The 27,175-nt window shown below is 44.3% G+C and overlaps 1 protein-coding gene across 4 annotated transcripts in view; it reads left to right on the top strand.

Moving 5' to 3' along the window:
* Positions 1-709: 709 nt before the first annotated feature.
* LOC134351729 (aldo-keto reductase family 1 member D1-like) overlaps positions 710-27,175 on the top strand; it is a 78,579-nt gene continuing 52,113 nt past the window's right edge. Inside the window, exons 1-3 of one of the 4 annotated variants that reach the window (XM_063058312.1) lie at positions 710-753; positions 7,841-7,982; positions 26,288-26,455. In XM_063058312.1, the coding sequence (XP_062914382.1) occupies positions 725-753; positions 7,841-7,982; positions 26,288-26,455 (339 nt within the window). In that variant the 5' untranslated portion in view covers positions 710-724. Of the gene's footprint in view, positions 754-2,303; positions 2,434-2,641; positions 2,695-7,840; positions 7,983-26,287; positions 26,456-27,175 lie in introns of those variants that run through there. The other 3 variants (XM_063058311.1, XM_063058313.1, XM_063058310.1) reach the window with 3 other exon arrangements.

Raw genomic sequence — 27,175 nt, forward strand, 5'->3', positions numbered from 1 at the left:
TAAAAATCAGCATGGTTTCTGTAAAGGGAAATCTTATCTGACAAATCTGTTACAGTTCTTCAAGGAAGTAACAAGAAGGGTGGACAAAGGAGAAGCAGTGGATGCCATTTACTTGGATTTTTAGAAGGCATTTGATGAGGTGCCACACATGAGGCTGTGATATTGATCCCGAGGAACTTAAAGCTTTTGACCTGTTCCACTTGCACACCACCAATGTAAATTGGGTCGTGCGGTCCGCTACTCCTTCTGAAGTTAACAACTAATTCCTTCGTCTTGCTGACGTTGAGGGATAGGTTATTGTCTTTGCACCATGCCACCAGGTTCTTAATTTCCCCTCTGCACTCAAACTCATCATTACCCGAGGTACGGCCTACAATTGTGGTGTCATCAGCAAACTTATATACAGAGTTCGATGGAAACTTGGCTACACAATCATGGGTGTACAGTGAGTACAGCAGTGGGCTGAGAACACAGACTTGTGGGGCACCGGTGCTCAGAGTGATTGTAGAGGAGAGCTTGTCCCCTATTGTTACAGCCTGGGTCTTGACTGTGAGGAAGTTGAAGATCCAGCTGCAGATCTGAGTGCTAAGGCCCAGGTTCCGGAGCTTAGGAATCAGTTTTTGGAATGATGGTATTAAAGGCAGAGCTGTAGTCAATGAAAAGGAGCCTTACATATGTACCTTTATTCCCCAGGTGTTCTAAGGAGGAATGTAGGGCCAGAGACATGGCATCTGCTGTTGACCTGTTGCTCTGGTAGGTGAATTGCAAAGTGTCGAGGTTGATCGGTAGGCTGTGGTTGATGTGTGCCATAACCAATCGCTGAAGCACTTCATAGCAATTGATGTCAGAGCCACAGGTCGATAGTCATTCAGAAATGCCACCTTGCTCTTCTTCGGCACCAGGATTATCGTTGCCTTCTTAAAACATGAGGGGACCCTAGACTGAAGCAAGGAGCAGATGAAGATGTCAGCAAACACTCCAGCTGGCTCGCTTGCACAGGCCCAGAGAACCCGTCCTGGGACGCCATCTGGGCCCGTCGCCTTCCTTGGATTTATCTTCAGGAAGACCCTTCTAACGTCTTCCTCGGTGACAGTGAATCTCGATGCCACCAGGTCCGGTTCATCTGGAGGGAGCAGGTCACTCCTCTTCTGTTCGAATACTTGCGTAGAATACATTAAGTTTGTCAGGAAGAGAAGCGCCACAGTTATTGATATTCCCAGCCTTTTCTATGCAGCCAGTGATCTCATTTAGACCCTGCCATAGTCTACTGGCATCCCTCTGGTTAGCCTGGGCTTCCAACTTGGCTCGATATTGCCTCTTGGTGCCCTTAATGGCTTTCCGGAGTTCACACCTGGATTCCGTGTAGCGACTGGTATCCCCGGACCTAAAAGCCGCAGCTCTAGCCTTCAAAAGGGACTAGACATTATAATTCATCTAAGTTTTCCAGTTCGGGAATACCCGGATCGTCTTGCGAAACACACAGTCCTTTGTGCATTTCCAGATAAAGTCCGTGACAGCTGAGGCATACTCATCGAGGTTAGCTGCCGAGTCCTTGAATACTAACCAGTCCACCGATTCAAAGCAGTCACGGAGGACCTCATCCGTTTCCTCCGTCCAACGCGACACTACTTTTGACACCATGACCTCCCGCTTCAGTTTCTGTTTGTAATCCGGGAGGAGGAGTACGGCCTGATGGTCCAATTTTACGAAGTGAGGTCGTGGGACGGAACGGTAGGCATCCTTGACTGCTGTGTAGCAGTGGTCAAGTATATTCGGGCCTCTAGTGGGGCAGGAGACATGTTGGTATAACTTTGGCAGCACCTTTCTGAGGTTGGCCTGGTTAAAGTCCCCGGCTGTAATGAGCAAAGCCTCTGGATACCTAGTCTCAAGTTCACTGATGTTGGCATACAGTATGTTCAGAGCACACTCCACGTCCACCTGGGGGTGGAATGTAGACCACTGTCAGTATGACCGAGGTGAATTCCCGTGGCAGATAGCAGGGACGACACTTCACCGACAGGTGTTCCAGGTCCGGGCTGCAGGAGCTTGTCAGTGCCACTGTGTCCGAGCACAACGCAGTGTTGATCAGTAGGCAGACACCACCTCCCCTCATCTTGCCCGAAGACGCTGTGCGGTCCATCCGATGGATCGAAAATCTCTCCGGTCGGATGGCACAGTCAGGGGTGGCAGGGGAGGGCCAGGTCTCGGTGAAACAAAATACACAGCAGTTCTGCATCTCCCTTTAAGATCATCCACCTTGTTCTCTATGGCTTGCACATTAACTAGTAGGTTGGTTAGCAGACGGACCTTGCACCCTGAAGTCTCTCAGCTTCAATCTAACCAGCAGCCCAGCTCTTTTCCTACGCTTCCTCGGTAAATAGTGCATCTTTCCAGGCTTCCATCGATGCAGTGTGCTTTTGTCAGCTCTTTGAGGTTGGTGGACGCGGGGATCGATCGGCGGGTCGCGTCGTCGGCGCTCCAGGTCAGGCCAAGTGACAGGGGAGACTCCACTGCCACTTCCAGCTGCCGGGGGCCTGGGCTGCCGGCAGAAACAAGTCCGTGAGCTGAGTCACGGCTGCGGAGGCCTCTGCTCCAGCCTAGCCTCGGACTCGATTTCCGAGGTCGGCGGCGGAGGCCTCACTTCCGGCAGCTGTGGATGGCCACCAACGGGGCTTTACGGTGGTCTCCAGCTGGGTCAGTAGCTTCGCCAGGGTGTTGTTGATCTTGCTAGATAGAAAACCATAGAAACCATAGAAAAACTACAGCACAGAAACAGGCCTTTTGGCCCTTTTTGGCTGTGCCGAACCATTTTCTGCCTAGTTCCACTGACCTGCACACGGACCATATCCCTCCATACACCTCCCATCCATGTATTTGTCCAATTTATTCTTAAATGTTAAAAAAGAACCTGCATTTACCACCCCGTCTGGCAGCTCATTCCACATTCCCACCACTCTCTGTGTGAAGAAGCCCTCCCAATGTTCCCTTTAAACTTTTTCCCCCTCACCTTTAACCCATGTCCTCTGGTTTTTTTCTCCCTTTGCCTCAGTGGAAAAAGCCTGCTTGCATTCACTCTATCTATATCCATCATAATTTTATATACCTCTATCAAATCTCCCCTCATTCTTCTACACTCCAGGGAATAAAGTCCTAACCTATTCAACCTTTCTCTGTAACTGAGTTTCTCAAGTCCCGGCAACATCCTTGTAAACCTTCTCTGCACTCTTTCAACCTTATTAATATCCTTCCTGTAACTTGGTGACCAAAGCTGAACACAATACTCCAGATTCGGCCTCACCAATGCCTTATACAACCTCATCATAACAATCCAGCTCTTATACTCAATACTTTGATTAATAAAGGCCAATGTACCAAAAGCTCTCTTTACGACCCTATCTTCCTGTGACGCCACTTTTAGGGAATTTTGTATTGTATTCCCAGATCCCTCTGTTCTACTGCACTCCTCAGTGCCTTACCATTTGCCCTGTATGTTCTACCTTGGTTTGTCCTTCCAAAATGCAATACCTCACACTTGTCTGTATTAAACTCCATCTGCCATTTTTCAGCCCATTTTTCCAGCTGGTCCAAATCCCTCTGCAAGTTTTGAAGACCTTCCTCATTGTCCACTACACCTCCAATCTTTGTATCATCAGCAAATTTGCTGATCCAATTTACCACATTATCATCCAGATCATTGATATAGATGACAAATAACAATGGACCCAACACTGATCCCTGTGGCACACCACTAGTCACAGGCCTCCACTCTGAGAAGCAATCCTCTATTACCACTCTTTGGCTTCTTCCATCGAGCCTATGTCTAATCCAATTTCCCACCTCTCCATGTATACCTAGCGACTGAATTTTCCTAACTAACCTCCCATGCGGGACCTTGTCAAAGACCTTACTGAAGTTCATGTAGACAACATCCTTCCCTTCATCCGCTTTCCTGGTAACCTCCTCAAAGAACTCCCATAGATTGGTCAGACATGACCTACCACGCACAAAGCCATGTTGACTCTCCCTAATAAGTCCCTGTCTATCCAAATGCTTGTAGATTCTGTCTCTTAGTATTCCCTCCAATAATTTACCCACTACTGATGTCAAACTTACCGGCCTATAATTTCCCGGATTACTTTTCAATCCTTTTTTAAACAACGGAACAACATGAGCCATTCTCCAATCCTCCAGCACCTCACCCATAGACACCAGCATTTTAAATATATCTGCCAGGGCCCCTGCAATTTCAACACTAGTCTCCTTCAAGGTCCGAGGGAATACCCTGTCAGGTCCTGGCGATTTAGCCACTTTAATTTGCCTCAAGATAGCAAGCACCTCCTCCTTTTCAATCTGTACAGTCTCCATGATCTCACTACTTGTTTCCCTTAATTCCATAGACTTCATGCCAGTTTCCTTAGTAAATACAGACGAAAAAAACCCATTTAAGATCTCCCCCATTTCTTTTGGTTCTGCACATAGCCGACCACTGTGATCTTCAAGAGGACCAATTTTATCCCTTACAATCCTTTTACTCCTAATATACCTGTAAAAGCTCTTTGGATTATCCTTCACTTTGACTGCCAAGGTAACCTCATGTCTTCTTTCAGCCCTCCTGATTTCCTTCTTAAGTATTTTCTTGCTCTTTTTATACTCAAGCACCTTATTTACTCCCTGTTTCCTATACATGTCATACAACTCTCTCTTCTTCTTTATCAGAGTTGCAATATCCCTTGAGAGCCAAGGTTCCTTATTCCTATTCACTTTGCCTTTAATCCTGACAGGAACATACAAGCTCTGCATTCTCAAAATTTCTCCTTTGAAGGCTTCCCATTTATCGATCACATCCTCGCCAGAGAACAACCTGTCCCAATCCACGCTTTTTAGATCCTTTCTCATTTCTTCAAATTTGGCCTTCTTCCAGTTCAGAACCTCAACCCTAGGACCAGATCTATCCTTGTCCATAATCAAGTTGAAACTAATGGTGTTATGATCACTGGAACCAAAGTGCTCCCCTACACACACTTTCGTCACTTGTCCTAACTTGTTTCCTAACAGGAGATCCAATATTGCATCCCCTCTAGTTGGTCCCTCTATATATTGATTTAGAAAACTTTCCTGAACACATTTTACAAACTCTAAACCATCTAGACCCCTAACAGTATGGGAGTCCCAATCAATATGTGGAAAATTAAAATCCCCTACCACCACAACTTTATGTTTCCTGCAGTTGCCTGCTATCTCTCTGCAGATTTGCTCCTCCCATTCTCGCTGACTATTGGGTGGTCTATAATACAACCCCACTAATGTGGCCATACCTTTCCTGTTTCTCAGCTCCACCCATAAGGACTCAGTAGACAAGCCCTCTAATCTGTCCTGCCTGAGCACTGCTGTAACATTTTCCCTGACAAGCAATGCTATCCCCCCACCTTTCATTCCTCTGCCTCGATCACATCTGAAACATCGGAACCCTGGAATATTAAGCTGCCAGTCCTGCCCCTTCTGTAGCTAAGTTTCACTAATTGCTATAACGTCATAATTCCACGTGTCAATCCACGCCCTCAATTCATCTGCCTTCCCCACAATACTCCTAGCATTGAAATATATACATCTCAGAAGATTTTTACCACCACTCACAGCCTTTCTATTTGCGGCTTTGCTTGAACTTTTAACATCATTTATTTTCACTCCAGCCACACTGTCGGCTCTGGCACTCTGGTTCCCATCCCCCTGCAAATCTAGTTTAAAGCCTCCCCAATAGCACTAACAAACCTCCCTGTTCCCCTGAGATGGAGAGAGAAGATGCTGGGGAGAACAGGTTGTAGTATTCGACCCGGTGCAGGACCATGATTCAATGAAGCCAGGTGCTGAGATCAATTGAGGAGGGGTGAGTATGGTGAAACGTTGAGCTCCAACTTGTGCACATTTGACTATTTAATTAAAATTGGCCCTTATCTTTTTGTTTTTCTTTACTAACCTTTAGTTGAGTTAAGATTCATAAATATAATTCGTTTAATTTTATGCAGTGTACTGTGGCACTAATTTGTAACAGGGTAGTATATGACACGGCATTCATACAGGCTGGAGTTTGGAGTGGGAGTACTGTCTCAGTCTCACGGGATTGGTGGGATCATTTGTTTATTTGAGTTCCTGGCACTGCATTTATCATCCAAGTTTATTCTTGACTTGCATCAGCAGTCTTGTCCAGCTGCTCCAGAGAGGTCAGGTATCCCACGATACACTAGTTTTAACCATTTCTCCCACACAGGGTATCAAAGTATATGGTGAGAAGGCAGGTGTATGGGGTTGGGTGGGATCCGGGATCAGCCATGGAATTGCAGAGCTGACTCAATGGGCTGAATGGCCTAATTCTCCTTGTTCTTTGTATTTGTTCTTGTATCTGGTGAATATTCAGAGAATCTCGCACAAACTGCACTGCTTTCTGGTAGTCATCAAAAAATCTTTTTTCTCCACCAGGCAAAAAAATCTTCAAGGTTGCAGGATAACGCAGTATAAATTGATAACCATGATCCCATAGGGTTTTTTTCACTGGATTAAATTTCTTCCTTCTCTTCAAAAGTTCATAACTTATATCAGGGTAGAAAAAAACTTTGTTCCCTTTAATTATCAATGGACCTTTTCTATCCTTGGCAGCTCAAGCAGCTGCCTGTAGAATCCTTTCCTTGTCTTGAAATCTTAAGAATTTTATTAAAATCGAGCGTGGATATTGGTCATCTTTTGGTCTTGGTCTTAGAGCTCTATGTGCCCGCTCAATTTCAATTGGTCGAACCTCCTCTTCCATTTGCAAAACATCCGGGATCCATTTTTGAAAAAATTCTATTGGTTTTTCTCCCTCCGTACCTTCTTTAAGACCAACAATTTTAATATTATTACGTCTACTGAAATTTTCCAACATGTCCACTTTCTCCAAGAGTCGATTTCTTTCCGAGTTCCAGACAAGCAGATCATTTTCTGTTTTTTCCACTCTATCATTCATATGCCCCATTGCTCTTTCCATCTTTTGAAGCTTCTTATCCATTTTGTCCTGTCTTTCCATAACTTTATTACAGCACATCTTCGTATCTCTAAGCTCTTCTCTTACTTTTCTTAGTTCAGCCATTAATTGCAATATAGCCTCTCTTATGTCTCTATCATCTTCTTTACTTCCAATCGCTTCCAATTCTTCCTCCTCTTCTTCATCTGTGTTCTCTGCAGAATGCAATTCCGACTCTGAGTCATTTTCAATTGCAGTGGCTGTCGGTTCTTGTAGTTTGCGTTGTGTCGATTTGCGCATGTGCATTTCCGGCGTCTTCTTCAAAGAACCCGTTACCACCGCCATTGCTCTCTGTTCTACCGAAGGAGATCCAACCTGAGTCTGCGGCTGCATTGTTGCAGTAGGCCCTTTTTTCTTCCCCTCTCGCGGCTGCTTCGCAACAGCAGACTTCTTTTGTTGCAGTTTAGGAGGCATATCGTAAAGTAGTCTTACAAAGTTTATAAATAGTTTTCAGAAAATATTTATTAACTTTGTTTTGTTTAAACGGTACTTTACTGATTTGTTGCGGGAGAGCAGGATTTACACATCTCAATCCCACGTCATCACGTGACGCCTCCCCCCCCCCGGCCTAATTCTCCTTTGTCTTGTGGTATGATGTGGCACACTTTCTCACAGCCCTCAATGATAATAATTTTACCTTTGCAAATGATAGTAATTGTAAAGAGGAATTAAATATAAATTAAATTAAAATATATAGATCTGTGATGGTACTGAATGAGTTAACAGTTGCATGTTTGAACAGTACTCGTCATGAGTAATTGCACATTTTTTGTTGACTTGGCTTGCAAGTCCAGATCAACATTCAGTTGCAGGAATGTCATCAGCAAAGTTCATGAGCTTGAATCCAACAGCACAGAATCACCGAATACCTTTAAATGATGGACACAGCATTCCCCTTATTGGACTGGGAACCTTCTCCAACTCCAAAACAGTAAGTGCATCTTTACTTTCTGAACGTCTTCCCAACTATATCCTCTGCTCCTTCCACTAATATCCGGAAACAGAATCAGGAGTTGTTGAATCACAAGTAAGAGAAAATCTGTGGACGCTGGAAATCCGAGCAGCACGCTTCAGAATGATGGGCCAAAACACCAACTATACTTTTTTCCATAGATGCTGTCAGGAGTTGGTTGAGATGGTTATCGTAGATTTCAGTGGGGTCACTTTCACTGGGCCAAGCAGAGACAAATGGATTTCATTACAGTTAAATCTGAGCTGATGCATTTTGGAAAGTCAAACCAGCATAGAACTAATACTGTGAAAGGAAGGGAACAAGGAAATGTAATTGAACAGAGGCGGCTGGGAACACACTTGCAGACTTTGTTAAAAGCATTGTCGCGCATAGTTTGCAGTTTTGTCTTGCAAACATGTGGGTTTCCTCCCATGCTTCAGCTTCTTCCCACATCCCCCTCCCCACATCCCCCTCCCCCAAAAAAAATACTGGACTTGGAATTATAGATGCTGCAGATGCTGGAAATCCAGTGTAACCGTCACGAGCTCTGTGGCTTGCCATTGAGCGTTGGACTTCCAGGTTTCTTCAGCATCTGCATTTACTAATTGTTGTCTTAGCAAGATGTTAAGCTCTTGTGCTTTTTGTCTAATTTTCTCAAAGTATTTCTGCTGTGACGAGAATACACATAAATTAAGATGTTTGCTGGCCTGGGCTAGCACCAGTGGCATCAGCAGTTGGTCTGCCACCTGTCCTCAGGAGAGGGAGAGATAAGGAACACAATGAAGCAGCATTTGGAGATGTTAATGAAGGAGCCATCAGTCTGGGTATTGTCAAGATCGGCTCCCCCTTTGAACCCTGAACTGTTTGAAGTGTGATGGACAGGCGATATGCCAGCAGGGGGATAAAAAGGGACAGGTTCGCTAAGGCAAAACACACACGACACCCCGAGGTAACGAGACCCTGGAAGCGGTGCCCCCCCCACAAGTCGGCGGGAGTCGTTTGGAAGGCTGGTTGCGGAACCAAGCCATAGACGCACAGGGTAGAAAGGCACGATCAGCGGGAACCCGGTGTGTGTCCACCCTTGCTTGGGTGCCAGGTTCACTGCAGAGGATCGACCACAACTGGAGGAGGGGTCACAGTCGGTCACCTCAGGTGACATCACAAAGGACTCACCCGAAAGCTGCTTGTGAGCGATATCGCAGGTCTGTGTGTGGAAGCCGTTTTGAATGATCATTCGTTCTTGTTCTCTCTCTCCTTCCCCCACATTGTCCATCGCCATGGCAACGATTACTGCGAACTGAACTAAATTGGACCGAACTTTGCGTCATTTTGAAATTGGTCATTTACATCTAGACAACGATAGAGCTTGATTGATCCTGTTAACTTAATTCTGTGTACATGTGTGTTTATCATTGCTGAACTGTTGCATTTATTATCCTTTCGATTACTGTGTTGCTTGTTTCTTTAATAAAACTTTCTTAGTTCTGGTAATCCAGACTCCAGCTGAGTGATCCATTTCTGCGGGTTTGGCAACTCAGTTACGGGGTACGTAACACTGCATTCTGTGATTATTTAAAGCAGACCCCCACTAAGCACAATTTCCACCCCAGACTTGGACCCAGGTGTTCAAGAGACTCTTTATTTCAAGAGCGGTGACTCTTCCCTTGGATAGAGAGAGTTGCTTTACACAACTTAAAAATTATCAGTGATTTTTTTAATTATTTTTTTTATTTTATGTTTTAGTGATTAGTGATCACTAATTATTAGTGATAAGACAAGAATTTTGCCCCAGTTGTTGTTCAACTGAGTACTAACACACAGGAACACTCAAATCACATAGTATTGTGATTTGAAAGTGGAAGGGGGAGGGGAGGTCCGAAATGATAGGAGAAGACAGGAGGGGGAGGGATGGAGTCAAGAGCCGGACAGGTGATTGGCAAAAGGGATATGAGAGGATCATGGGACAGGAGGCCTAGGGAGAAAGAAAAGGGGGAGAGGGGGAAAAAGCCCAGAGGATGGGCAAGGGGTATAGTGAGAGGGACAGAGGGAGAAAAAGGAGAGAGAGAAAAAAAATGTGTGTATGTAAATAAATAACAGATGGGGTACGAGGGGGAGGTAGAGCATTAGTGGAAGTTTGAGAAGTCAGTGTTCATGCCATCAGGTTGGAGGCTACCCAGACAGAATATAAGGTGTTGTTCCTCCAACCTGAGTGTGGCTTCATCTTTACAGTAGAGGAGGCCATGGATAGACATATCAGAATGGGAATGGGACGTGGAATTAAAATGTGTGGCCACTGGGAGATCCTGCTTTCTCTGGCGGACAGAGCGTAGGCGTTCAGCGAAGCGATCTCCCAGTCCGCGTCGGGTCTCGCCAATATATAGAAGGGCACATCGGGAGCACCGGACGCAGTATATCAACCCAGCAACACACAGGTGAAGTGTCGGCTCACCTGGAAGGACAGATGGGGGACAGATACCAGAATAGGTTTGGAACATACAAACATTGTAGATTGTTCCACAAAGCCAACAAAAAGGCAGGCATAGCTAGGACCCATACGGGTGCCCATGGCTACACCTTTAGTTTGGAGGAAGTGGAAGCAGCCAAAGGAAAAAATTATTAAGGCTGATTTATACTTGTGCATTAACTGAACGCCGTAACCTACGCAAGTGGTCTATGCGCGTTGTGAGCATTTATACTTGTGCGTTGGTGTGCCTGCGTCGCTCGTCAATTCGCGCACGTCACGCATAGGCACTCGCCTGCCCGCGCAAGGATTCATAGTCATGGTAGTCTCGGGGTAAACAAGACGCGAGCGTCTTTTTTCGTGCGAAATGTGTGCTCCATAATTTCGGAGGTCTGTAGAGCTTTATGGAAAGCATTGCAGCCAGAGTTCCTTCCCTGCCCTTAATGGGAAGCTACTGCAGTGTAGGATGACAAGCGATGCTACCAAGCCGACCAATCACAGTCTGCGTTGCCGCGACGCGCGGTTACATTTTGGGAGAGGTGCGCGTCGCCGGGTTTGCGGCGACGCAGACCTTACGGCGCTGCATTGACGCAGAGGTAAATCACCCTTAGGGACTCATTCTGCTAGACGGAGCAGAGTGGTGGTGGAGGGGAACTGATTAGGTCTGGAATCCAAAAAGAAGCGGAGAGCTTTGGGACCTTCCTGAGGGGGGATGGAAGAACATAGGGACTAGACATCCATGGTGAAAATAAATATAGTCATAGTCATACTTTATTGATCCCGAGGGAAATTGGTTTTCGTTAGTAGTAGTTGTCATACTTTATTGATCCCGAGGGAAATTGGTTTTCGTTACAGTTGCACCATAAATAACAAATAGTAATAAAACCATAAATAGTTAAATAGTAATATGTAAATTATGCCAGGAGATAAGTCCAGGACCAGCCTATTGGTTCAGGGTGTCTGACCCGCCAAGGGAGGAGTTGTAAAGTTTGATGGCCACAGGCAGGAATGACTTCCTATGACGCTCTGTGTTGCATCTCGGTGGAATGAGTCTCTGGCTGAATGTACTCCTGTGCCCAACCAGTACATTATGTAGTGGATGAGAGACATTGTCCAAGATGGCATGCAACTTGGACAGCATCCTCTTTTCAGACACCACCGTCAGAGAGTCCAGTTCCATCCCCACAACATCACCGGCCTTACGAATGAGTTTGTTGATTCTGTTGGTGTCTGCTACCCTCAGCCTGCTGCCCCAGCACACAACAGCAAACATGATCGCACTGGCCACCACAGACTCGTAGAACATCCTCAGCATCGTCCGGCAGATGTTAAAGGACCTCAGTCTCCTCAGGAAATACAGACGGCTCTGACCCTTCTAGTAGACAGCCTCAGTGTTCTTTGACCAGTCCAGTTTATTGTCAATTCGTATCCCCAGGTATTTGTAATCCTCCACCATATCCACACTGACCCCCTGGATGGAAACAGGGGTCACCGGTACCTTAGCTCTCCTCAGGTCTACCACCAGCTCCTTAGTCTTTTTCACATAAAGCGGTGGGGCCAAGGAACTTAAAATCATCGAAAAGTTTCAGAGCGTGAGAAGTGTCATGAATATAGGTGGGAAGGGATTGAACAAGGGGGGATAAAACCGTGTCGAGGTATGCAGAAATGAGTTCGGTGGGGCAGGAGCAAGCTGAGACAATAGGTCTACCAGGACAGGCAGGTTTGTGGATCTTGGGTGGGAAGTAGAAACGGGAAGTGCGGGGTGTTGTAACTATAAGGTTGGTAGCGGTGGATGGGAGATCCCCTGAGCTGATAAAGTCGGTGATGGTGTGGGAGACAATGGCCTGGTGCTCCTTAGTGGGGTCATGATCGAGGGGTAAATAAGAGGAGGTATCCGCGAGTTGTTGCTGTGCCTCGGCAAGGTAGAGGTCAGTGCGCCAGACTACAACACCACCCCCCTTATCGGTGGGTTTAATAGTAAGGTTAGGATTCGTGCAGAGGGAGTGGAAATCAGAGCGTTCGGAAAGAGTGAGGTTGGAATGGGAAGAAGGTGCGGCGAAGTCGAGACGGTTGATGTCCCGTCGGCAGTCAGCAATAAAGAGATCCAGGGCAGGCAGAAGACCAGAGCGGGGTGTCCATGAAGAGGAGGAGGGTTGAAGGCGGGAGAAGGGGTCATCGGTGGGGATGGAAGAGTCCTTGCCGAAGAAGTAGGCTCGGAGACGGAGACGGCGGAAGAACAGTTTCGCGTCATGGCGAACGCGGAACTCGCTGAGGTGTGGGCGAAGGGGGAAAGAGGTGAGACCCTTACTGAGGACAGAGCGTTCTGCCTCAGACAGTTGAAGGTCGGAGGGGATGGTAAAGACCCAGCAAGGATGAGAGCTGGGATCAGAGGGGAGAGGCTGGGGGTGTCAGTGGAGAGAGGAGGGTTGGGGTGAGAGGAAGATGGAGCCTCTGAGGGTCAAGGAGCTGATGGTGGGATCTGATGGAGACGGGGTTGCAGAGTGGTGGTGGGGGAAGGGGAGACGGGAGTCACAATAGCAGCACATAAGGTCCCAGCCTGGAGTTCAAGGCTGGAGTCGCAGTTGGTGGTTGCGCAATCGCTTTGAAGGTGTCCATGGTCGTTGCTGGAGTTCAGGTTTTGAATATGCCCTGAGGTGTTGGAGCAGGCGAGATCAATGACAGGGGCCGCGATTTGAAGTTCATGCCTGCTCGCGTCGGGGCCAGCAGGCTCTGGCGTCTGCAGATGTAAGATCTTGCGATCCTTGCCTAACATGACAAAGTCAAAAAAACGGCGATTGCGACCAGGGGATCTCCCATCCTCTGCTACCAACCTTATAGTTCCCACACCCCGCACTTCCTGTTTCTACCTCCTAACCCAAGATCCACAAACCTGCCTGTCTTGGTAGATCTATTGTCTCAGCTTCCTCCTGCCCCGCCGAACTCATTTCTGCATACCTCGACACGGTTTTATCCCCCCTTGTCCAATCCCTTCCTACCTATCTTCGTGACACTTCTCACACTCTGAAACTTTTCGATGATTTTAAGTTCCCTGGCCCCCACCGCTTTATTTTCACCATGGATGTCCAGTCCCTATATACTTCCATCCCCCATCAGGAAGGTCTGAAAGCTCTCCGCTTCTTTTTGGATTCCAGACCTAACCAGTTCCCCTCCACCACCACTATGCTCCGTCTAGCGGAATTAGTCCTTACTCTTAATAATTTCTCCTTTGGCTCCTCCCACTTCCTCCAAACTAAAGGTGTAGCCATGGGCACCCGTATGGGTCCTAGCTATGCCTGCCTTTCTGTTGGTTTTGTGGAACAATCTATATTCCAAACCTATTCTGGTATCTGTCCCCCACTTTTCCTTCGCTACATCGACAACTGCATTGGCGCTGCTTCCTGCACACATACTGAGCTCGTTGACTTCCTTAACTTTGCCCACAACTTTCACCCTGCCCTCAAGTTTACCTGGTCCATTTCCGACAGCTCCCTCCCCTTTCTAGATCTTTCTGTCTCTATCTCTAGAGACAGCTTATCTACTGATGTCTACTGTAAGCCTACTGACTCACAGCTATCTGGACTGTTGCTCTTCTTACCCTGTCTCTTGCAAAAATGCCATCCCCTTCTCGCAATTCCTCTGTCTTTACTGCATCTGCTCTCAGGATGAGGCTTTTCATTCCAGGACAAGGGAGATGTCCTCCTTTTTTAAAGAAAGAGGCTTCCCTTCCTCCACCGTCAACTCTGCTCTCAAACACATCTCCCCCATTTCATGCACATCTGCTCTCATTCTTTCCTCCCGCCACCCCACTAGGAATAGGGTTCCCCTTGTCCTCACCTACCACCCCACCAGCCTGTGGGTCCAACATATAATTCTCCATAGTTTCCGCCACCTCCAACGGGATGCCACCACTAAGCACATCTTTCCCTCCCCCTCCCCGCTTTCCGCAGGGACCCCTCCCTATGCGACTCCCTTATCCATTCGTCCCCCCCATCCCTCCCCACTGATCTCCCTCCTGGCACTTATCCTTGTAAGCGGAGCAAGTGCTACACATGCCCTTACACTTCCTCCCTTACCACCATTCAGGGCCCCAGCCGGTCCTTCCAGGTGAGGCGACACTTCATCTGTGTGTCGGCTGGGTTGATATACTGCATCCGGTGCTCCCGATGTGGCCTTCTATATATTGGCGAGACCCGACGCAGACTGGGAGATCGCTTCGCTGAACATCTATGCTCTGTCTGCTAGAGAAAGCAGGATCTTCCAGTGGCCACACATTTTAATTCCACGTCCCAATTCCATTCTGATATGTCTATCCACGGCCTCCCCTACTGTAAAGATGAAGCCACACTCAGGTTGGAGGAACAACACCTTGTATTCCGTCTGGGTAGCCTCCAACCTGATGGCATGAACATTAACTTCTCCAACTTCCACTAATGCTCTACCTCCCCCTTGTACCTCATCCGTTATTTATTTATATACACACATTCTTTTTCTCTCTCTCCTTTTTCTCCCTCTGTCCCTCTCGCTATACCCCTTGCCCATCCTCTGGGGGTTTTCCCCCCTCCCCTTTTCCTTTTCCCTAGGCCTCCTGTCCCATGATCCTCTCATATCCCTTTTGCCAATCACCTGTCCAGCTCTTGGCTCCATCCCTCCCCCTCCTGTCTTCTCCTATCATTTTGGATCTCCCCCTCCCCCTCCCACTTTCAAATCTCTTACTAGCTCTTCTTTCAGTTAGCCCTGACAAAGGGTCTTGGCCCAAAACGTCGACGGTACCTCTTCCTAGAGATGCTCCCTGGCCTGCTGCGTTCACCAGCAACTTTTATGTGTGTTGCTTGAAATTCCAGCATCTGCAGATTTCCTCGTGTCTTGTGACTGACACCGGTGGGCTAAGTGGGACTACCTGATCTCTGCTGATCTGTGCATTGAGCAGTGCAGACCTGCAATTCTACAGTCGCCCAAAGGTATGAACCCCTAGGCTGGCAGAATTCCTCCACAGTCAGTCAAGCCCCCGAAGTTTAGTTGGAGTTCCAATGAACAAATTCTTGTTTTGGTCTCAACATAGGAGTTTTTTGTTCCTCTGCATCTGGGTTCAGTCATTTGTCAGCATACGCCACGATGCCTACTAATACAACCAAACTCCTTCAATTAGATAAAATTATTTTCTTGTCACATACCCCGTGACAGGTTAAAGAACCAGTAGAAATGGAAAACACTTTGAAGTCCAGTATTGCTATTAACTAATGGTATTTGTTAATAACTACGCAATACAGTAATATAAATGCAGATATATAAAATAGGTTAGCAATGATTATATATAAGTACGTATATCAGTAAGTGTGGAAATATATGAAAACCAAGCTTCTTCAAGTCTAGGGATAAATAGATACAGTCTTACGATGATGAGTAGAGTTCAGTTCAGTTCGTGGTATTGAGTTGAGTAGTGATGGAGAGAGAGAGAGGGAGAGATTTGAGTCTTCAGGTGAACTGTCGCCGTCGATCTTCCCGTTGTCCTCCGAAATCCTTTAGAAGTCACTAACTGTGACCACAACAAAGGGGACTGTTCTTCTGTGGTGGAGCTATCAACCCAGGCGAGGGTTGGACACACAAATAACTCCCCACTGGTCACGCCCTGTTCACACTGCAAGAGCCACTGATCGATCCTCAAAAACTCACTTTTTCTGTGGACACAACAAAGTTCATTCAGTGTCCAAAATCATGTGTCTCAGGTCTGTCATCTGACCTTCTATTTATCTCCCTGTACTGAATACCAACTGTCTCTCAAATAACAGCTCCTCCCTTCACTGTCTGTAAGAACGTACAGGCAGGCGATGTCCTTGGGAAAGTATGAACAACTGTGAGCAGTCTTTGTCTCTCTCTCTCTTAAAAACAAGATGTTGGTGTTAAATAACTCTCTTTTCAAAAGCACAGTTCATTGGGGTAATCGAGCACAGTTCATAGGGGTAATTCAAGACCCCGTCACAATCTTAATGTATTTTAAATACTATTGATATGCTTTAGATGTTGATAGTAGAGGGCAGAATTGGCCTGTCCTAGTGTTGCAGTATTGTGAGTGGGTGGGTGAGAAGGAGAAACGGCATTTGTTTCAGTGGGAAAAAATTCACCTCACTCTTACACTGTGGCATCGAAGATCACTAACTGGGAATTGCTAATTGTGGGCCTCCAAGCCTGAAAAGAATATTCTTTGAGAATAATGAAGATAGCGGGTCATCAAGGGAATGGCGGCGTAAGGAAAAGGTCTCTCGACAAAAAAGAAGGTAAACTGCCCCAAAATCGAATTTAGACAAATACTTAATATTGTATAACTATATTAATAAAAGGGGCAAGGATGATGTCTAAGAACAAGATTAAAAAGTCTGCTCCGAAGGCTGATAAACATAAAGAGACGCAGCAAGGCGACGGGCCTGGCTCCCCCATGGCAAGCCAGGACAGAGATAATGAGGGGGAATCAGTGACTCTGTCTTTGATTCTCGGAGAGATTCGCGAGTTCCGACAAGATAACAGCAAACAGCTGGAAGATATTAAAGGAGAAATAGTAAAAACTAACTCGCGGATAAATGAACCCGAAGCGAGGATTGTTGGAATTGAAGAGAAGCTACAAAACGCCGAGGAAGTGATAGCAGAAATGCTGAAGCTGCAAGACCAGCTCCAGTGGAAACTAATAGATCAAGAAGGCCGCTCAAGAAGGGAAAATGTGAGGATTTATGGATTTCCCGAAGGAACCGAAGGTAAACCCGGATTGATGATTCCCTTCGTGGAGAAGCTGCTTAGAGAGAACCTTGATATACCGGCCGCAAAAGACCTACAGATAGAAAGGGCTCACCGCGCGTTGGCACCACAGCCTCCGGCAGGCGCCCAGCCCACACCGATTCTGGTCAGATTTCTCAGTTACAGAACGAAGGAAGAGGTGCTTAAAAGGGGGTGGCAAAATAAAGGCTTCATGTGGAACAACTGTAAAAACAGTTTAGACCACGACTACGCACCAGGGATTCTTGCCAGGCAGAAGGAATATGCGGAAACACGGAGGGTCCTGAAGGAAAACAACATCAGATCCCAGACCCTGTATCCAGCTCGGCTGAGAGTCTTTTACGACGAAGGGACAAAAACTTACGCTACGGTGGAGGAGGCAACGTTGGACCTGGCGGACCGGGGACTACCTATTAAAGTTATCACCCAACCGGAGTCGCTACTGGAGAGGATTCGGCAGAAGTCGTGGCAGTTAGTGGGGCGAGGACACTCCACTCGAACCAGAGTGTCAAACTACAAGGAAAAGCTGCAAATATTCAGACGTGAATGTACAGAGAATACAGATTAATTAAGAGAAATGACTGAAAAGAGTAAATCGGACTTAAAGGTAAAATGAAAACTGGTAACTGAAAATAAACTAGGCGGAATAACTTGAATGATAGCAATATGGTCGAGACATAAATAGGAGAAAATTCTCTATGATTATTCAAACTGCTGAGGGCCCTCTAACACAGGGTGAAGATAGAGGTTATCCCTCTGAACTGAGGCGGGTCGGTGCTCAGGCCTCACTGTGGGAAGTCGAGAAAAGTTTTCAAATGTTACATGTTCAAAAATGTCTGGGGTGTGGTTATATGTCTTGGTTTACTGTTGAGAAGGGATTGCTTACTGTCTGGTTAGAAAAGGAGTGTGTTTTTTTTCTACTAGAGAAAAATGCAAACTGAATTGGTAAAAATAATTTCCTATAATTTTAATGGGGTTTTGAATCCAATTAAAAGAAATAAGATTATGTCTAAATTGAAAAAAGAGAGGGCACAAATAGCTTTCCTTCAGGAAACACATATGAGCCAATCTGAACATGGAAAATTAAAAAGAATGGGCTTTAAGCATGTATTTTATTCATCATATAAATTGAGTCACAAAAGAGGGGTAGCTACTTTAATATCAAGTACTCTTAATTATGAACATATTTCAGAGACTAAAGACAAAGAAGGACGGTTTGTAAAAATCACAGGAAGAATTGAAGGTGCAGAAATAACATTGCTGAATGTTTATGCTCCTCCAGGTTGTGAATGGTTATTTTATAGACACATTTTTGACCTAATGGTCAGTTCTCAAGGGGTAGTAATTTGTGGAGGAGATTTTAATATTAGATTAAATCCTGTTTTAGATTCTTCAAGAATAGTTACTCAGAATAAACCTCTGACTCGGAAAATGAATTCATTGATGGAGGAGTTGGGAATTATAGATGTCTGGAGGGAATTACACCCTACTAGTAAAGATTATACACATTACTCTTTCCCTCATTCAGCCTATTCAAGGATAGACTATTTCTTTATCTTTAATACAGATAGACTCAGGATAAAAAACTAATATTGCAACAATTGATCTGTCGGATCATAGCCCAGTCTCTATGTCTCTAAACCTGGAAAGGAAAATGAGGAAAACACTATGGAGGCTAAACTCACATATACTCAATAACCCGAAAGTAATGGAGAGATTAAGGGGAGAAATCAAAGAATATGTAGACCTTAATCGCACAGGAGAAACATCACCAGTGATCTTATGGGATACATTGAAAGCTGTACTGAGAGGGAAAATTATTTCCATTACCACTCACGTGAAAAAAATCAATGCACAAAAATTAGCAGACCTTCAAGGAAAATTAAAACAACTTCAAGTTGTAGATAGCAACAAAAGTAATTCAAATCGAAAACAGGAAGTTAGGAAATTGCAAAGTGAAATTGACAATATTTATACATTGGAAACTCAAAGAAATTTTCTTTACCTGAGACAAAAGAATTATGAAGTAGGAGGTAAATCAGCTAGATTATTAGCATATAAATTATGAAAACAACAAGCAGACAATACAATTCATAAAATAAAGAATCCAAAGACAAAGCTTGTGGAGAGTACAATAGGGAAAATTCAAGAGAGTTTTGAAACATATTATCGAGAGCTGTACTCCCAACCCCGGGCCCCCAATGAGCCCTATATAGACAGTGTATTGAATTTTTTAGATCTACCTAAACTTACAGATTTACAAAACGAAAGTTTATTAGAACCAGTAACTGTCAAAGAACTGAACGTGGCCATCTCTAGGTTAAAGGCTGGAAAGTCCCCGGGTTCTGATGGGTTTACCTCAGAGTGCTACAAGTCCCTGAAGACACAGTTAGCCCCATTACTACTTAACACCTTTAATTGGATCTTGCAGAGAGGAGAAACTCCACCTTCCTGGAGAGAAGCGATTATTTCAGTTATTCCTAAAGAGGGTAAAGGTAAACTAGAATGTGGCAATTATCGGCCAATTAGTGTTCTTAATTTAGATTACAAACTATTTACGTCTATATTAGCGCGCAGATTGGAAAAGCTTTTACCTGGCCTAATCCATTTAGACCAGACTGGATTTATTCAACAAAGACAAACACAGGACAACATAAGGAGAACTCTGCACATATTAGAACAGGTTAATAAGAACGAGACAGAGACAATGGTAGTAGGATTGGACGCTGAGAAAGCTTTTGATTCGGTTAGTTGGGCATTCCAATACAGAGTGTTAGGAAGATTCGGCTTTCAAGAAAAGTTTATTAAAGTAATTCAGACTCTATATGACAGCCCTACAGCCCGAATTAAGATAAATGGGGACCTCTCTGACTCCTTCATTTTAGAGAGAGGCACTAGACAGGGATGCCCAATTTCTCTTCTCCTTTTTGCGCTATATATTGAACCACTTGCCCAACTAATAAGACAGAGCGAAATCGTAAAAAGTATCAAGGTGGCAGGGATTGAACAGAAAGTGGCGTTATTCGCAGATGATGTCTTGGTCTTCTGAGTGAACCAGAAAAATCATTTATAGGATTGTTTACACTGTTGGATGACTTTGGGAAAATATCAGGTTATAAAATAAATGTAAAGAAAACGCAGGTCATGTCCCTAAATTATACACCACCCAAAAAATTGCAGGATACATACGATCTTAAGTGGGAAGCTAAATCATTAAAATATTTAGGAATAACCCTGCCGAAGGATCTTTCAACACTGTCACAGGTAAATTATGGGCCATTAATCTCAGAGATAAAAGCAGATATGCATAGGTGGAACCTTATCTCCTTTTTAAGTTTAAATTCAAGGATAAATACTATAAAAATGAATATTCTTCCTCGGTTATTGTATCTTTTCCGTACCTTACCGGTGGAGGTGGATGATAATCAATTCAGGGAATGGGACAAATGGATTTCCCGCTTCATTTGGCAAGGAAAGAAACCTAGAATTCGATATAACACCTTACAGTTAGGGAAGGAAGGAGGAGGTATGGTTCTTCCTTGCCTGAGAAATTATTTTTATGCCTCACAGATAACCCCTCTGTTATATTGGTGTAATAGGGAATATAAGGCTAGATGGAAGGAAATAGAATTTGGATTAGTTGACATTTTTCCTCTACAGGCCTCAATAGGTGACAAAGGATTGATGGCCCAGTTGGAAAAATTTAAAAACAGTTGGATAAATCTTACATTAAAAGTATGGCAGAAGGTGGTTAATTCATGTGGAATTAATAACATGTTAAAACTCTTTAGATGGTGTGCATATGATACCGAATTCCTTCCCAACGGAGGAGATAAAAGATTTGAGCTATGGATAAAGAAAGGTCTTGCAACCGACCTCTCATTTATAGATAAAAGAGTATTACAAAGTTTCCAAATCCTGCAGGACAAACATGGCCTAGAACACAATGACTTTTTTAGGTACCTTCAAGTACGAAACTATGTTAACCAGAGTTGTAGATATATAGACCTATCAACAGTAGAATTAGAAATTTTTAAGATTCTGAATTCGGCTTGCAGTTCAATACCTAGTAAATCAGTTTCTCGATTATATAATGCACTCTCCCATGCTAAAAATGTAAATACACTGTATATTAAAGAGAAGTGGGAGAAAGAAGCAGGGTTGGTACTTTCAGAGGAGGCTTGGTGGAAAATCTGCAGCTTTCAATGGTCCTCGACTAATTCTTTGACTTGGAGTGAACATTGTTGGAAAAACATTATAAGATACTTCAAGACCCCATATCAGGAAAAATATAAAGATACAAACGTGATGTGTTGGAGAAGGTGCGGCTCCAAGGAGGCAAATCATTTTCATATTTTCTGGGATTGCCCTAAATTAAGTCTATATTGGGAAGGTATTCATAAAACATTAGTTAAGGTACTTAGGTCCCAGATACCTCTGAATTTTGAGGCGCTCTATTTGGGGCATGTATTGTTTCTTGAACAGAAGGAAGATATAAAGTTGCTGCAGGCCCTCTTAGCGGCAAGTAAGAAATCAATCACTAGAAAGTGGCTAAATCCAATACCACCTACATTAGAAGATTGGCACGAAATTATCTTGGAAATATTTAAAATGGAAAAGTTGACTTACTCCCTGAGAATTCAAAAAGAAAAATTTTATCATATCTGGAATAAATGGATTGAATATATAACCCCAATGCGAGCAGACTTTAGATGACTCTCCTAATGATTTATACTGCTCTTCTCATCAACACAGTAATATTGCTAACGTAAGCACCCCTAGTCTAAATGTCTTTTTTTTTTGTTTTCTTTTGGAAAATAGAGAATTAACACAAGTAAAGGGAAAGATTTGGGAAAGGGATAAAAAATGAAAAAATTAAGTAAATAAGTACATAGGGATTGGATAATTATGTCTGTGGGCAGGAGCAAGCATGAACAAATTAGGATATAAACACCTACAATGGTTGTTACATAGGCTTACATACAACATTTTGGACCAGTGGAAATGGTCTAGAAGAGTTATATGGAAACTATTATTACTATTTTTCTTAACAACTAATACCATTACTTAGCCTAATAGATTAGAATTACCACAGTACATAATTATCTATTTAAGTGTCTAATTTCCTTTTATATCATCTCAATGTGTACTTAAGAATGTATAATTAATTATAGTTTTATACATATAAAAAAATGGAAAAGGTTATATGTGTGAAAAAAATACATGCTATTTGTGAATTCCTTATCCAAATAAAAATAAAATTTAAAAAAAAGAGAATAATGAAGATAAACATGATATTACTTCCTCCCGCAACAGACATAGGTTCACAGAGATAGACAGCATGAGAACAGGTCCTTCAGTGTAAAAAAAAGGTCCCTTTTAAAATTATCCCCTCTCACCTTAAATCTATGCCCTCTTCTTTTAGTCTTTCCTGGCCAAAAGACTGTGAATACTGTTACGTACCCCGTAACTGGGTTGCCAAACCAGCAGAAATGGATCACTCAGTTGGAGTCTGGAGTACTAGAACTAAGAAAGTTTTATTAAAGAAACAAACAACACAGTAATCGAAAGGATAATAAATGCAACAATTCAACAATGATAACCACACATGTGCACAGAATTAAGATAACAGCATCAATCAAGCTCTATCGTTGTCTAGGGGTAAATGACCAATTTCAAAATGACTCAAAGTTCAGTCCAGTTAGTAGTTCAGTTCGCAGTAATCGTTGCCATGGCGATGGACAAGGTGGGGGAAGAGAGAGATAGAATAGGAACAACTCATCATTCAGCACAGCTTCACTCACAGACCAGCGAGATTGCTCACGAGCAACTTTTGGGCGGGTCCTTGGTGATGTCACCTGAGGTCACCGACTGTGACCCCTCCTCCAGATGCGGTCGATCCTCTGCAGTGAACCCGGCACCCAGGCAAGGGCGGACACACACCGGGTTCCCGCTGATCGTACCTTTCCACCCTGGTCGTTGTCTGGTACTTCTCACCCACTCGTGAGAAGCGTACCGCTTCCAGGGTCTCGTTACCTCGGGTGGCGTGTGTGTCGTGTGTGTCCTGCCTTAGCGAACCTGTCCCTTTTTTATCCCCCTGCTGGGGTATCACCTGTCCATCACTTCAAACAGTTCAGGGTTCAAAGGGGGAGCCGATCTTGACAGCTCCCCTTCCGTTACTCTCTCCCGTCCCTTCATTAACATCTCCAAATACTGCTCCATTGTTTTCCTTATCTCTCTCTCTCCTGAAGACAGGTGGCAGACCAACTGCTGATCCCACTGGTGCCAGCACAGGACAGCTAACATCTTAATCTATGTGTATTCTCGTCACAATACTCATCTTTACATCTCACATTATTTTATAAATCTCTAAAAGCTCACCCATCAGCCTTCTAAGCTCCAGAGAAAATAGTCCCAGCCAATCCAGACTTTCCTTATGACTCAAGTCTTTCAGTCCCAGTAACATCCTTGTGAATCATTTCTGCACCATTTCCAGCTTAATGCCATTCTTCCTAGAGTTGGGTGACCCAAAACTGCACACAATACTCCAAGTGTGATCTCACCAACAACTTCTATAGTTGTAACATGACATCTCAACTCTTGTGTTCCACGCACAAACAGGAGAAAATCTGCAGATGCTGGAAATCCAAGCAACACACACAAAATGCTGGAGGAACTCAGCAGGCCAGGCAGCACCTATGGGAAAGAGTGCAGTCGATGTTTTGGGCCGAAACCCTTCATCAGCACTGAAGAAATAAAGATAGAGAGTCGGAGTTAGAAGCTGGGAGGAGGGGAGGAAGAAACACACAGTGATAGGTGAAACTGGGAGGGGGAGGAATAAAGTAAGGAGCTGGGAAGTTAATTGGTGAAAGAGATACAGAGCTGGAGGGGGGGAATCTAATAGGAGAGGACAGAAGGCCATGGAAGAAAGAAAAAGCTGGGGGAGCACCGGGGGAGGCAAGGAAATGAGATGTGAGTTCCACACCCTGACTAACGAAGGCAAGTATGCCAAATGCCACCTTCATGTACTGCTTGGAGGAATGGGTGGATTCAGATATGGTTATCGGTGCGGAAATCCGTTAAGTACCAGCATACTGTAATTCCAATCTTCAGATCAAGAAGTCATGTCGAATTTATAACAGGAAGGGTACTATTAGCATTCCTAAGATGAAATCACAAATATCATGCAGCCAAGAATGCAGGTTTCTGAAAAGCAGATTACACTGAAGTAGTCTCATGGAGTTTGAGTAAGCAAAGAGAAAAAATTGAGATTATGAAACAGATAAACTTTACCAGACTTTTGGATACCCTTGTTAAAATGCACAAGAGACATCAAAAATCAGTTGATGTGAAGCGAGAAGAAAAAGCAGAAAAATGTTGTAAACACTCAATAACCATCGAACGTGCAGCTCCTCCCGTGGAGGGTCAGACACCCTGAGCCAACAGACTGGTCCTGGACTTATTTTCCATCTGGCATAGTTTTGCATTTTGTTGTTTGATTGTTGGGGTTTTTTGTATTGCTATATTTACGCTCTATTCGTGGTTGGTGCGGCTGTAACAAAACCAAATTTCCCTCGGGATTAATAAAGTATATCTATCTATCTATTTAACTCAATTATCTGTGGAGAGAAAAGACCATACGACATAAAACATAGGAGCAGAATTACGCTATTTGGCCCATTGAGTCTTCTCTGCCATTGCATCATGGCTGATACATTATCAATGTCAACCCCATTCTCCCATCTTCCCCTCCCCATAACATTTAATGTCCTTACTAATCAGGAATCCATCAATTTCTGCTTTACCCAATGACTCTGCCTGAATAGCCACCTGTAGCAGTGAATTCCACAAATACGCCACCCTCAAGCTAAAGAAATTCCTCCTCAACTCTGTTCTAAAGGGATATTCTTCTATTCTGAGGCTGTGCTATCTGGTCCTAGATCCCCCACTATTATAAACGTCTCCCCATGTTCGCTCTATCTAGGCCTTTCAAAATTCAATAGGTTTCAATAAGATTAGCCCTTCTCGTTCTTCTAAACTCTAGTGAGTATAGGCTTATTAAAAGAGTTGATGTTTCAGTTAATGACTGCCTGCAAGCAGTTCCATATGTACATAGTGGGGTGGCATGGTAGTATAGTGGCTAGTGTCATGCTTTAGAACACCAGCAACCCAGGTTCAATTCCAGCCACTGTCTGTAAGGAGTTTGTACTATACGTTCTCACCATGATGGCGTGGATTTCCTCCGGGTGTTCCAGTTCCCTGCACGGTCCAGTTAGTAGGTTAATTAGTTATTGTAAGTTGTCCTATGATTAGGCTAGGGTTAAGTCGGTGGGTTGCTGGGCAGTGGGGGCTCATTAGGCCAAAAGGGCCTGTTCCGTGCTGTACCTCTAAATAATAAAAAAATAAATGATATGGTATTGCTTACGTCCCTATGGAGGGGTGCGATGCAACACTGAGTTGTAGGATGGATTGAAAGTTGGTTACAAAACTGAAAATGAGTCGCGGCCAGGGCAGGGGTTACCCAGATGTTTCCATGCTGAAACCATTATTACCCATCAGCGACATAGACACTGTGGACACAAGAACAGGATGTGTCTTCTAAATGTTTACATGACGCTGAAGTGAGAGTCTGTAGAGTGAGAGTTATCAGTGCACCGATCACTTCCCTTGGCTGCTTGTCCAAGGTACACACTGCCCTCTGTGTAAAGAAATTATTTCTCCGCTCTTTTTTAAATCTCTCCCCTCCGACCTCGTACCTTTGCCCATTAGTTTTGGCCTTCCCAACTCTGGGGAAAAGAATATGACCGTCCACCTTATCCATTCCCCTCATAAGTTTATAAATTTCCATGCGGTCACCTCTCATTCTCCTGTACTCTAGCTTGTTACATATACCTGTCAAGGCCACGAAGGCAAGCAGCTCCGGGCTTTATGAATGCCATTGCCCACTTGCGTTCTCGAGGGGGAGAGGGTGTAATAACTAAACACTGAGCTCTGTCAGTCTGAAATAATTTGCAAACTTCTGTTCACTTTGTTTATATACCGTATGTTGCTTGTTTCACAGACTCCCAAGGGTTTTTGTTATAATTCAGTCAAATTAGCAATCGATGTAGGTTACCGGCACTTCGACGGAGCATTGATCTATGGCAATGAAGATGAGGTTGGAAGGGCCGTTCAGGAAAAGATCACTGATGGGACAGTCAACCGTGACGACATCTATTACTGTGGAAAGGTAATTCCATTCCAAGGATCTCTCCTTCTCTCGAACTGCTGACTCTCAATTAGTTTGTTCCACGAATGTCTGGAGAACCAGCCTTTTCACCCAGTGGCTGCAGATACCTGAAAGCCAGCACAAAGACACCTATGCAGATATGGTATGTAGAACATGGAGTACAGGCCCTTTGACCAACAGTGTTGTACTGACATTTTAACCTACTCTGCAATCAATCTAACACTTCCCTCTTAACCAGCCCTCCATTTTTCTATCATAATGTGCCTATCTAGGTTTCTTAAATGTCCCTAATGCACACTTAGCAAAACATTTCACACACTCACCACTCTCTGTGTAAATAAAACTTACCTCTGCCATTCCCCCTGTAATTTTCTCCAATCACCTTAAAATTATGCCTTGGGGTATTAGCCATTTCTGCTCTGGGAAAATGTTTCTGGCTATCCACTTGATCATACGCCTCTTGTACTCCTCTATCAAGTCAGCTCTCATCCATCTTTATTCCAAAGAGAAAATCCTGAGCTCACTCAACCTATCAAACATGCAAACAAGTAGAACATAGAACACTACAGCACTGTACAGAGCCCATGATGTTGAGCTAACTTTAACCTTCTCCACAATCAATCTAACCCATCCCTTCTAAACAGCACAGAATCTTGCATTTTTCTTTCATCCATGTCCCAATCTCATCATCATCATCAGGTGCCATGCCCAGTTTGAGCT

The sequence above is a fragment of the Mobula hypostoma genome, chromosome 9 (genome assembly GCF_963921235.1).
Source record: "Mobula hypostoma chromosome 9, sMobHyp1.1, whole genome shotgun sequence".
Classification (NCBI taxonomy): domain Eukaryota; kingdom Metazoa; phylum Chordata; class Chondrichthyes; order Myliobatiformes; family Myliobatidae; genus Mobula; species Mobula hypostoma.